At 45.3% G+C, this 12,389-nt stretch overlaps 3 protein-coding genes across 3 annotated transcripts; 1 reads left to right on the top strand and 2 right to left on the bottom strand.

The window, feature by feature from the left end:
• Window positions 1–3,094: 3,094 nt before the first annotated feature.
• On the bottom strand, window positions 3,095–3,444 carry CCR75_000886 (uncharacterized protein; the record flags this gene model as incomplete). The annotated part of the gene is made up of 2 exons (XM_067958991.1): window positions 3,095–3,316; window positions 3,337–3,444. 2 exons carry the CDS (start codon window positions 3,442–3,444, stop codon window positions 3,095–3,097), a joined length of 330 nt encoding a protein of 109 aa, XP_067819609.1.
• Window positions 3,445–4,208: 764 nt separating this feature from the next.
• CCR75_000885 (uncharacterized protein) lies at window positions 4,209–4,721 on the bottom strand (the record flags this gene model as incomplete). Its single annotated transcript, XM_067958990.1, has 1 exon — window positions 4,209–4,721. The coding sequence occupies one exon, from the start codon at window positions 4,719–4,721 to the stop codon at window positions 4,209–4,211; it is 513 nt and encodes a 170-aa protein (XP_067819610.1).
• Window positions 4,722–4,997: 276 nt separating this feature from the next.
• CCR75_000884 (uncharacterized protein) lies at window positions 4,998–5,609 on the top strand. Its single transcript, XM_067958989.1, has 2 exons — window positions 4,998–5,362; window positions 5,436–5,609. The coding sequence occupies exon 1, from the start codon at window positions 5,093–5,095 to the stop codon at window positions 5,360–5,362; it is 270 nt and encodes an 89-aa protein (XP_067819611.1). The 5' UTR covers window positions 4,998–5,092; the 3' UTR covers window positions 5,436–5,609.
• Window positions 5,610–12,389: the final 6,780 nt, after the last annotated feature.

Here is a 12,389-nt window from a genome sequence, read left to right as displayed (position 1 = left end):
AGAGTTTCGGGACGACGCGTTTGCGTCATCCCAGGTACAGGGGTCTGTACCTGTTGTAATCTCAACAGTTCCGCCTGTTGAGAGCCTTGCTGATTCAGCAAGGCTACTTTTTCCTTCATCTCGTCAAGTTCATGTTGTATGAACTTGGCGACGGTTGAATGGAGGGCATCTCTGTCTAAGTTGGACAGTAATGCCAGGATTGCATCGTTTCCTACGGATGAACTCATTCGTTCAACCGCACTCCTCTCTATGTCACTTAGAAAGGAGTAGCTCTCAGGGGAAAAGTGATGCGTATTCCCACTACCATCTAACATATCCATGTTAAATGTGGGTAATGTGGTCCTTGGACGGACTACAAAGTGCTACCAGGTGTAACGGGGCACTGCGACTTGTACTGTTTCAGTACAAGTCCACTTCACACTGCTTCAGATGTGAGTGGTGCCTTCCGTTAGGTGACGTACACTGTACGTATAGAGGAAGACTTCTCTTAAGACAAGTTAACTTAAGAGGGTAAAATGAAAACTGTATTAATATAGTTAAGTGTCTTGTTAATCTATCTTTGTAAATGTTGTCTTAACTATAAACTAATACTAAACATGTAAATGAATTCTTATCTATCTTATCTTGTAACTCTCTTTGATTACTTCTACAGCTGATTAGTCTGCGGAATAAATAGACATAATGGCCTATACCTATTTATGGATAAGATTTCAGGATAAGAATTCAGGATATACAAGTAATATTCTCCAACTATTATCTACCTTTTAGATAATATATTAATTAACAACCATTAGGTGTTAATTTCATGTAACGATACACCCCGTTAAAAATACCCTCTGAATATTCTCGACTTCTTAGATAATAAATTAATTAACAACATTTAAGTTTTAATTTCATGTAACGATACACCCCTTTACAGTCGTAATCTGCCGAATCGCTCATAGATTCCTTGACTGACTGCAGCCATGTCCGTGACATACCCCACCGATTCAGCAGAGTGATCTTTTACGGCAATTTCATCACCAGCAAATTCGTCATCGAAAGATGTGTCATTCAAATTCTTCATTTAAATCATCCGCCACAAGAATTATCATGATCGGCAATACCGCTTAAAACCCTTACACTGTTGCAATCATTATCAGTTCACTCGAGCTGAATCCGCATCAGGTTGTGAATTGCCTCTCGCACTATCGCTCTCCCCCGTTTCCTCAAACGCATTTTGGCTTTCAATTTTTCTGATTTAGATCTTCAAAAGCAGCCAGGAAGCTGTTTCGAAGAATATCATTATATAATTTGTATCGTCGCTCTTTCACTGGATTTTCCACCATGATACTCCTTGTGTACAGGATTTGCCGTTGGCAATTGACTGCGTAGTCGCCCAGCCACAAGTCCAAGAGGTCGGACGCCACCGATTCCATTGCATCATTGCTACTTGAGATTCTTGACCCAGTATCAAATCCTGCGATAGGGAATTTTCCAGTGACGTCGTCATCGCCATCACCGTCAGTCATAAATGTCACCTTTTTATATAAATTTGCGAAAGTTTTTGCAGCCAAGTCTTCACCTTTCGCTTATACCCGCTGTCATAGCGACTGTATTCGATTGTTTCATTCATCTTTACGTCGAACAAGAAACCGGTTATGTGCTTCGTCGGAAAGTATGTATGACAGCCGACAATATCGTAACGATAACCGATTAAAAATTCCATGCGACAGGTCACCGTAACCTTTATCTGCTTGGAACTTGGCAGTGACAATGAACCAATTCTCTGAATGTATCTATAGCCAGGATTATGTGGTAAAACATCGTACACCACTTCTGGTCCAATTGCCGCATTTTTTAAAGTTAAAACAATATGCCTTGCAAATGGGATGTGGCGGGAAAGGTCAAAGCCGTCAAAGTACATTAAAAGCGCCGGATGAAGAATTGCCAATGGCAAAACAAACGCTTTTGTTAAACTTGATTTGGTAAAGTTCAGGCGAAAAACACCTTTGGCGTCTCCTCAAGTCGAATTTCGTCTTGTGGCACATTGTTTAATTTTGCTGGCAAAACTAAAAAAATTCGGATAAACTTAGAAGAAAGTCTGAATTCTAAATGACCACTTCCCCAGTGTATGTCTGGCTTGGTCCGAAACATGTAGCGTACTAGTTCGAGCTGACTCCAACACACTCTCCGAATATCCTATGGCCCTCAGAATCAGCAATCGCATAGTAAAGTTCACATCAGTTTTCCGTATCTGTAATATCATAACTGGTAAGGAGAAGAACAGAGGAGCGCAAGGAGGTATTTATCTATAGAAATCGAATGTTTTTTTTCCTTCTTTTAATTTTAAATACACGTGTGAACCTGTTTTCTCATGAGAATTTTTTCGTTATACTGCCACATTTCTACTTAGCTCTTCGCAACACATGAAAATGAAAATATGTGAAAACTTAAATTGTCTTCTTTTTATAAGAAACGAAACTATGTAGAAAATGAAAAACGCGGTGTTATATCCGAGGCGTTGCTAGCTAGGTGCAGCGTGCAATAAGATTGTGGATGAGAAGAAATGGAGTGAAGCTCGTGATATGCCCTAACAAGTCATGCACTGTAAACCCTTGTGTACATACGCGTGAAATAAACTTGCCTTGGTCGAGTATCAGAGCGGTGGGTTTCGTGCTCGTTATATTTTGAAATTTCAAATAATATGTATAAACATATTTGTGTCGGCAACTAGGTAATTCTAGCAAAGCACTCGAAAATTATGAGATCACCGTAAAACATAAGCCCGCAGCTTATCAAAGCTCTTGTTGGTCTTTGAATATGGGCGATAAAATTCCAGCGGTGGCCAATAGTCCACCACACTGCAGTCTAGTTGCTGAAAATTACAACCGAGCAACGACACAGCCTATTTGCTTTTCTCTACGCAATGCTATAAGACAAAAAGAATGTAAAATTAAAAAAAGATAAGTGAGTTTGGATTGAAAGAATTTGTAATTTAGTAATGTTGTGTATTATAATCACGAATTTCGATTAAAAAAAAATACCGTCAATTGTTTCAAATAAATACCGAACATGGACCCTCTTTTTTTAAGCGAAAGTCGTTCTCCAACTCTTAAGCCGCCTCTTTGCTCATCGTTGTGACACTAAGGCATCGTTTCACTGTGCTACTATCGTCGTCCTGTCGTATCAACACCGCATCACTCAGTGACGTTGTCCATCCAATCCGCTCGGCTTTATCCGACGTTTCTTCCGACGCTGACTGGATTTGTCGCTTTAAAGCAGGCAAATGTGAAGATGATGTCACCAACTTACGCGGTGAAGCTGGTCGGCAGCACTGCATGTAAAGAAGCATACAATGCGTTCCACGAAGTCTCGACCAGTCATCTGTCGCTGTTCCAAATCCTCGACGCGTTGGTGTTGGCGCTTGATTTTCTTCTGAACGTGATCAAATGAAACGTGCATTCTTTAAGTTGTAAGCGCGCCACCTTGGCTTCGTCTTGTATTTCGGTCAATCGGTTTCTTGCATACGCGACCCCACTCTGAAACATTGTATTGTTTTTTTTTCAAAACGATTGACATGAATTCGACGCAAACATCGACAAAAGAGACCAAAGATTTTAATTTTAAGAAAAGCTCCATGCGACCAGTCAATAGTAAAGCCAAATAGGCGTGACAAAACTTTACGGGTGCTATTAAGTACGGAATGGTAAAAACTTAATGCTCACATATGATTATTTTACCCAAAGTGACGGCCTGATAAAGTAAAATAAATGAAGTTCGCCTCGTTAAATTAACGAAGCTTCTCATTTATCACAAAGTCATTGCAATGAATAAGTTCACGAGGGTTCGTTCGACCATCGCCGCCGTGACCACTACTTTTCTTGCCAATAACGTGCATCGAAACGGGAGTTGATTTAGTCTTCCTTTAAGAGCATCGACTTGGTCCATCCTGAACTGCCTATATTGACCTTGTTGTCGACGAAATTGCTCATCTTCAGGGCCAAAAGGATATTCGATGAGTCTATTTTAACAAGACGAAGCGACGGTGAGGCTTGCACACAAAAAAATGAAACGCTTTACAAATAAGCAATTGCAAGACAAATTGCATGCACCACTATCACGAAAGCGTTCGAGAATGAAAAAACACACTAATGTATTATAAATGTTTTCTTAAGTCGTTAGGCCGAGGAGGATACTACATAGTGTAATGCCTAATGTGTGCTCGACTATTTCTGATCCGTTTTCAGTGCTGAAGTCGACATTAGGCCGAGGAGGAAGAGGAAGCCAATGCATAGTGTAATGCCTACGGCGATGGTGGCATACATTCTCGCATGACTGATCTTCCCATCATTTGCCGTCAATTCTTTAAGTATAACTTTATGGAGTTTCTTTATGTCGTTCTCGTTCAGAGCCTTCTTCTTTCCAAAAGAGTTCAATACAGAAATCACCTTCTGATTCCTCAATGCTTCGTCAATGAGATCGGGATTTTTCCTTATATCCTTAAAGAAATCGTCAGCTTTTCCATGCTGATTGTCATTTAAAATCTTCGTCAGCGCTGCCTTGGACTCCTCCGGCGATAAAGGTTCTTTGGTCTTGCCTCGAAGCTTACCAATCGTAGCCGTAAACCAATTTCGCTCTTCAGTGTTCTCCGCGTTGTCAGCAAGACGGCGTTCACCCGAAATGGCGACGGAATCGCTTCGAAACGCTTTAACGTCCGAAATCGAGACCCTGGCACTCATTGCGACGAAAACAAAGCAAACGACAGTAGTGGCAAGGAGCGTGGATGAACGCATGCCAGGAAACAGACGATTGTGCCCAATGGCGACTTAAACGTGAAAAGGAATTATGCATATTTACAGCGAGTATTTGCACGTCGTCACTTGGTAAAAACGTCGCCATTTCGTAAAAGCACGAAAACGAAAAAAAACAGAGGTTTTTAAAATGGATAGGCTGCAAGTAATGGTGTCTATCTAAAAGACTCGATTAATAAAAAACACGGAATATTTTATTTTTGTCGTTCAAACATTATATCCAATCCGAGCAACCCATTCGTCTTTACGTTTCCACCAATTATTATCCGTAACGGGTGTGTACCAGCCAACTCAAAGCCATGCTTGTCCTCGTAGGTGACGAGACGGGGTTGCTCAAGTCTATTGTGCTAGAAACAAAGGAGCAGCGCATTCTGTCCAATCGTGAACATCCACAGGCACGTTCTCGAGGTATCCAACGGCTTTGCTGGTCCTCCGACGGTCGTGATGCCTCGTATTGCGAGAACAACGTGGTGCTCGCACGTGCTAACGGCATCGTCGAGAGCTACGAAGCGTCCCATGGCATTACGCGAATATGTAGCGAAAAGCTTCCCATGGCATATCTCCTTTAAAAGTAAGTAAAGCATTGTTTCGTAAATTGCTACAAAGAAACTTTATGCAATGACGCTACCGCGTGCCTTATAGGATGCAATCTTTATAGCGAAACAAGCCTACGAACACGCCGCTATGTATGACAAAAAAATATTCTATCGAGCCAAATCAATTTCATTTTTAACGACAATAGCATGTACAACTCAAGACCCTGCAGTTTACCGACCTCAGTGGCCGGGTGGTTAAGCACTGGAAATGGTACCGGGAGGTACGTAGATCGATACCCGCGGAGGGCAGTACGATGACACATCGCCGGAGATAGGCTAAAAACCAGACGAGCAACCATCCAATGGATGGCCGCCCTGCCAACCTGCACCGAAGGTGTGTGATAGTTGGGTGGGAGGAGGCCCTGTAGCCGAAATTCCCCATAGTGTAATGAGGGGTGCCGGTTTCCAATAAGAGAACTTCGTCAATATTGAATCTCTTAAGACCTGCAAATTTGTTGATGAATTGTGACTCGTGCCTCATTTGACGAATGAACACCGATAGCAAAGCTGTGCTCGAAGTAAAACTGATAAAGAACGAGGATGAAATGCGGACGATATGAGTATGTTACCGCCGGGTCACACCCTGGCGCAGAGGTCAAGGACCACATGTCGACTCAAGGTCACGGGTTCAAACTTCGCTAATCGAAAGCAGCAAATACAGCAGACTTTCCGATACCCCTGGGACCCTAGGGCTAGAATTAGAAAAATCAGAATTAAAAAAACTGTCAAGAAAACTCAGATGAAAAATATGGGTGTAAATATCTTAGACAAAACCAAGTAGGTATAGGTTGTGCGAACGATAAATATACGACCGATTTTCAACTGAGTGTGTGACCGTTTTGCTTTGCGTAGCCAACTGTAAGCAATTTGAGGAAAATGTGGATAAAAGAACGAGATGGTTAAGGCATTAATTGTTACTGCTGTGCTAAATTTTCTAATGGATTAGCTAAGTGGTGTAAAAGAGCGTTTGAATTTTCGTCATCCGTAATCAAGACATTCTTCGATGATTGTCAAGCCGCCGGGTACGTGTGGTACAACACAGCAATAATTAGCGAGAGAGCGAGAGATTTCATGACGGTCTATGAACATGTGATTATGTACAAGATGTCTGAAAACTCCTGAGCCAGGAAATCAAGTCCAGATCCGGAAGAGTTTCGTGACTATTACCCGGAGAAGCCCCGATGTCTCAGGGTGCTTGGGTAAAAAGTTCGATACCGACATGCAAGAGAGCCCCTTGGACGACGGTACCGATACCGCGATTTTCACATTTAGCCAGCGCTAAGAGTTGACGTCTACCTGTCTCCCAAAAGCGGGTGACACTATGCGATGCCGTGGTCAGCACGCCCCTGAAAACCGCATCATTTCGCTCCTGCCATAAGTGGGTGAGGCACGAGTTACTCATGAGAAACCAAATCCGTTTCCAGACGCGGACCCCTGCCGCTGCATCATCCGTGAATCGTTGGTGCAATCGGTGTCTCAGCCGTGGTGAGATAGCTGGGGCTTGACGATTGGCGCTGTCTAGATATTGACAAGTACCAAACAGGTCTGCCACAGTTTCACCGGTCCAATGACCAATTAATTTTGCCCAACACGAACGCGCCTTCGGGCAATCCCAAAATATGTGGGCCAGTGTTTCTTGAACCTCTCGACATGCTTGATGTGTACGGCAACTATTGTCGTCGTTACGATTCTCATTGTAAAGATTGAGTTGCTTGGATGCTATACGATAGCAAGTCCACACCTGGTATTCTGTGAGCCCATGTGCATGTTTCCAAACTTGGAACGGTCGCTGATGCGCTACAGCTCGCTGCCATCGGTCCGTTCTGGTGGCAGCTTCCAGACGCTGCATTAGTGGTCGTAATGCCACAGCGAGCTGACGTTTGTGAAGCTTAAATGACAGACGGGAAAGTGTTGTGCGAATGGCTGCATTTGACACCTCATCTGCGACCTCCCATGGCAACCGATGATGTCGAGGATGAGCGTAAAACACTACTCCGTGCCGCTGAAGTTGTTCAAGCCATGTTGCCCTTTCCATTCCACTATCCGTCACTAGTTCAGGAAATCTTGTAGTGAAGAACCAGCGAAACCCGTCGGCCGCCTGCGTCAGGTATATCCTAGCTTCCTCTGGACCTTGTGACCCCTTCTCACTCCAGATATACGACCCGGCATTCTGTGGACCAGTCATAGTCATGGCGAAAAGGAGGAGCGTGCCGAAGTGTCAACCTAGGCTGGAGCGCTAAATCAGTCCCGATCTGAAAAGGTGGGGATGTCAGCAATATCGCTGTTGCCCATCGTCGTAACTTGGGGTGCGAATGGTTGGTAATGTGCTGTCCGGACAGTGGTATGCTGAAGACAAACTCGGAAGGCCCCGTCCGCCGAATACGTAAGTCCAAGATGGTGCATGGTACAATCCGGTCATACGTATAGCCGAGCAACTGCCTGCCCCGTGCATCCCGGATATATGGATTCTTGTTCCATCAAAGTGTCCCCCAGAATTGATGAATAGATCTCAAGTGAGGATCCGCGTGTTCCTCTGTCAACAGTGTCATAGGCCTTGCGAAAATCCCGCAAGAGAATGACCCTACTATTCATGGCTGTCAGGGTGTCGTCCGTGGTAGCCGTCGCTAATTGAGAAAGCATCATCATCACTAATTTGTGCATCTGCCTGCCGTGGACGAAACCTTGCTGCGAATCACCAATTATTGTGGGCAACACACGTTGGAATCGGGTCGCTAAAACCTTTCTAAATATCTTGTAACTCGATTGGAGCAAGGCAATAGGCCGGTAGTCCATCGCATCCGCCGAATCCCCTGTTTTCCTCAGTGGTATGATCAGGGCCTCTAGAAAAGAGGGTGGAGGTTCCGCGCCAGTCATAATTTCATTGCTAACCCTTACAAGAGCGGGGACCATCAGAGCCGTCATATCCTTTAAAAAATCATTGTTGAGACCGTCTAGACCAGCGGATTTTCGACGGCTGAGCCCTGCAATGGCTGTGAGAACCTCGGCTTCAGAAAATACAGCTAAGAAAGCCGCGTTGGCTGCCTTCGAAATAACTCGCTCTGTCGGAATGGTCCAAAAGAAAAACGGCTCAAGCGGGACCGAAGTCTCATGTTGGTGTGTTCATGGCCTATGCAGAAGTTTTCAAAGCGTATCGAGTCTATGACATACAAGCGCAGAAAGTGGTTATCAGTCGAGATGTAAGCTTGACGTAACTCCCATGGAGAGTTTGACATTTCATCCGTCCTTTCTAATTTTCTATTCAACAAATTGTTGATGCGCGTCCGGCGCAACCTTCGAAAGACGGAAGGGAGAATTGAAGCTAGGCGCCACATTCGGCTTCATCCGTAGCTCAAAGCTTACGGATCGCGTTGGAGGCATTTCATTCTGAATTTGTTCGAAAAATACGTCCTTGGTTCTACGTTGGTAACCTTCAACTGATATTCATTATAATCTCCACTATTTATCTTCTCTTGAAGGTCCGGCCATCCACGTCTTTAACTGTGGTGTGTGATGTAACTTCAATCCGTCGCATACGCCAATCTATCTGTAATTTGTACTGGGTGAACAATGGTTGACCAAATATCCAGTCATGTTTATCTGGTAGGTCCCATTCCATGAACTGACTTCATGCCTTTGATACGAATGGTATCTTCTACTTTCTTCGTGGGCTGACTGGATGTCCACGTTCCGTCTATACGACGCGCTTGTACCGTCTGTAAGCTGAGCACTTTGAATGCCAGACCGGTTCTAATTAGGTTTGTAGACGCACCAGAGTCAATCAAAATTTTGACAAATTTGTCGCCAATGACACCATCACACACTAGTAGTCGACATTGTGCTTGTATGTCCGATCCAGAGCTGCTTGATTGGACATTAATAGGTGGCAACTCAGTCTTCCGCTGGAACTCCACGGCACTGATCGTGACTCGATCGTAAATAATTGTGTCTTGTTCGTTTTCACGACTGTTTACATTGTTGAAATTTTGACAATATACATGCTGCTGATAGTTTCGTCCAGATTGAAGGCTCCTCGAACAGTACGTTTTTGGCGATGATTCCACTGTGCGGACCGGTGATCCGAACAGCCGCCTTTAAAGCCCAAATTGCAGCGGCAACATTCGTCACGAGACGGAATCTGCACGGGCCAATATCCATTGGCTCTGAACCATCTTTTGTTAGATTCGATGACTATTTTCGTACGCCCGGGACTAGATCGATCGTGCGAGATTCCACGGGAAAATCTCGGCGGATGAGAGCGTTCAAAGTCCCACGCAGCAGTAATAGCTTCGGACAGCGTTGTGCAGCGACGGTACTGAACAGCCTCCCGCTAGCGAGCAGTAAGTCCGTGTAGGAAAGTACCTGATCTCGACTAGCTCACTCCTGTCTCGGACTTGAGTGACTACGTGGCAAAACTTACCCCCATTATCCGAAAGATCTTTGCAACCGCGCTCGTTCGTATTGTTCGTATCTTCGCGCAGACGCTCTTGCGAATCAGCAGGAACGAATTCATGTTCGACTATGCGGAAGAAGTCGCTCCATACTGTTTCTGCATCACATATCACGAGCAGATCCTTCACTGTTTCACCTAAGGCGGCGAGTATATTATTCGAGAAAGCTCTTGACTCTTCCAGTTTACTCCACTTGCAAGGAAATACTATTTGTTAGAATGGGTCAGGCTCCACTGGACGTACTACGTAAATTGATTGCAAGCCGAATGATTAAGGAAGCTGACATACCAAAGACTTCGATTCTACCGAGCATGTACCGCGAATGTTAAGAGCGAGCAATGAACCATAGACTGTCTCCAAGCAACCGCAATAATCGTCGTTATTCCTCATTTGAGCTACACTTCGACATCTTTGGCCCGACGCAAGTCGCATGTATACCAGTATTGTAATCCGACGTTGATAAATTGACCGAGCGGTGTGGAGTACGAAGCTAGTACAGACCGTCGACTGGATCAGCATTAGTCACCACTTGCTTCGAATTCTTCCGCGCAATATGCGAGCTCCGTCGAACACCACCTAAGAAAACAGTTTTGTTGATTTTTTGGGACAGATAGCAGCCCCTTGCTCATCTTTGGAACCCATAACGCGTCCTTGATCTCAATCTGGCGTATAACACCATTGGGTAAAAATTGCTTGCTCGACAATTGTCCCAATATTTTTGATTGCAGAAGTATTACCGTCAGCCACCGATAATTTACATTAATCTTGCTCACACAGTATCGTAAACCTTTCACTTGCTCCTGTACAGGTTTAACGATCTGTCCAATCTACCCCATACGTCAGAAGCTTCACCTACTCTAGCTTGATTTCTGATAGTAGTTTCGACTTAAAGCTATTCTAGCAACTGTTATTGTTTTTCGATAGTCGCATCTATAGAATCTAGTAGCTGTGCATGCTGATCGAAAGTTATCGGGGTGGACTTTATGGAATTGATACGGTGACTAAATGATATTAACGATTACTCAAATGAACGTGGTAGATCTAGTTTTTTTGCTTCTCTTGACATCCTTTGGTCCCGGTTTCAAGGATTTTTACGATTTGGCGGTCGGTTGTTGGCGAGTTAGCTCGACCTTTTACCCCAATGGCCCAGATCAATGAACTCGGACGGTTTTGCTCTAGTGCTTAGCGATCTCGCTCGAGATACACAGGCTCACAGTGTTTTCGAATCATTGGCGTGCCCGAGTTGGCGAGCCTTGATGTGTTTGCGCGAGTCAGAGCGTTGGCTGTGTCCAGGTGTTTCGAAATGGACAAGGATGCGGCTGGTGCGGCGGATAGATTCCAGTAGATCTGCGCATAACTTGTCGGCTGTGTCCGGCTTCCTTGCGAACAGCTGCGCCAGCAAGTCGTTAATGTCAAGTTTTGTAGCTTGATTACGCGGGTGAGGTCCTAAATCGAAAAACTAATCTTCCGATAACCAAACTGACTTAGTATCGAAACGAGACGATAAATAGCCAAGTAAAATTCGATCTGTATAACGGTGGCAATTTAATGGGCCAATGGCATTTTTAGCCATTGAAAAGAAGTCCCTGCTCTAAAATAGATGAGACTTACGAATGGCATCTCCTGATCACTGCTCTTGAGAGGCGACGGCGGTGCTGCAGGGGCGGTGAGCACGGCGAGCACGGTGGTGATGGCGGAGGCGGTGGGACGGCAAGAACTGCGGGAGGCGAGGGCCGACAAGTGCCACCAGATATGGAGACTTGTGCTTCTTTTGGTATATTGAAAACACAAAAACATTTAAGACCTTAGTTCGCTACCGCTACCTCTAAGTCTTTTCTTCTAGTTCCTTCTAGAAACTTCATAGTGGCGACATTTAACGATGCCGTCAGACTGAGGTCAGCTAATTATTGCTGTGCACTCACTGGCGTCAGCCAGCATCTTGCGAACGACGGACACAAAGCCGTCACCAAGCCCCCCTCCCGATAGGGGAGGGGGCCCAACCTCAGTCGGCCGTACCCCTGGAAAGTGATGGCAGTATAGCACTGCCTTCGGCACCAGTCACGGTGAAATGTAGGCCGAGCATCCCGCCGGATTTGACCGGCCACCTCGCACCAATCGTTGCCTCGGAGGCAGATGGGGACACCGACATTGACTCTCACCTAAAGCGTGCCGTGTCGACCAGATCCCCGCCACAAGATATGTCATCTCATGCACGTATCCAGGCTCCAATTGTTTCCTCCGGAGCTTCGCCACCCGATGAGCGGAGAATCTGTCGTTGGATCCGTCACGAAGCCCGACACCTGGCCAATCGACTCAATCCGGAGCGTCGGCTTCCAACACCGCGCCTTCACAGGCGTCCCGCCATGACCTGTTTGATGCCCTAGTTGACGAGATGAAGGCATCGGCCGGGCCGGGGTACGTCGATGTATGGCGTCAGACCATTCTGGAGCTGTTTGAACACGTATTTTCTCAGCTTCCGGTTAGATTGGAAGCACTGCCGCAAGAGCGGCAACGCTTTCCAAAGCTAAAGGGTCCGGAGTTGGACGGTCTCC

The sequence above is a fragment of the Bremia lactucae genome, linkage group LG9, assembly GCF_004359215.1.
Source record: "Bremia lactucae strain SF5 linkage group LG9, whole genome shotgun sequence".
In the NCBI taxonomy this organism is placed as follows: Eukaryota; Oomycota; class Peronosporomycetes; order Peronosporales; family Peronosporaceae; genus Bremia; species Bremia lactucae.
The sequence above is the reverse complement of the archived record's forward strand: the minus strand, read 5'-3'. Positions and strand labels throughout refer to the sequence as shown.

Bases quoted from the DNA above. Each gene is read 5' to 3' on its own strand.
- CCR75_000884 (XM_067958989.1), top strand. From the start codon at position 5,093: ATGCTTGTCCTCGTAGGTGACGAGACGGGGTTGCTCAAGTCTATTGTG.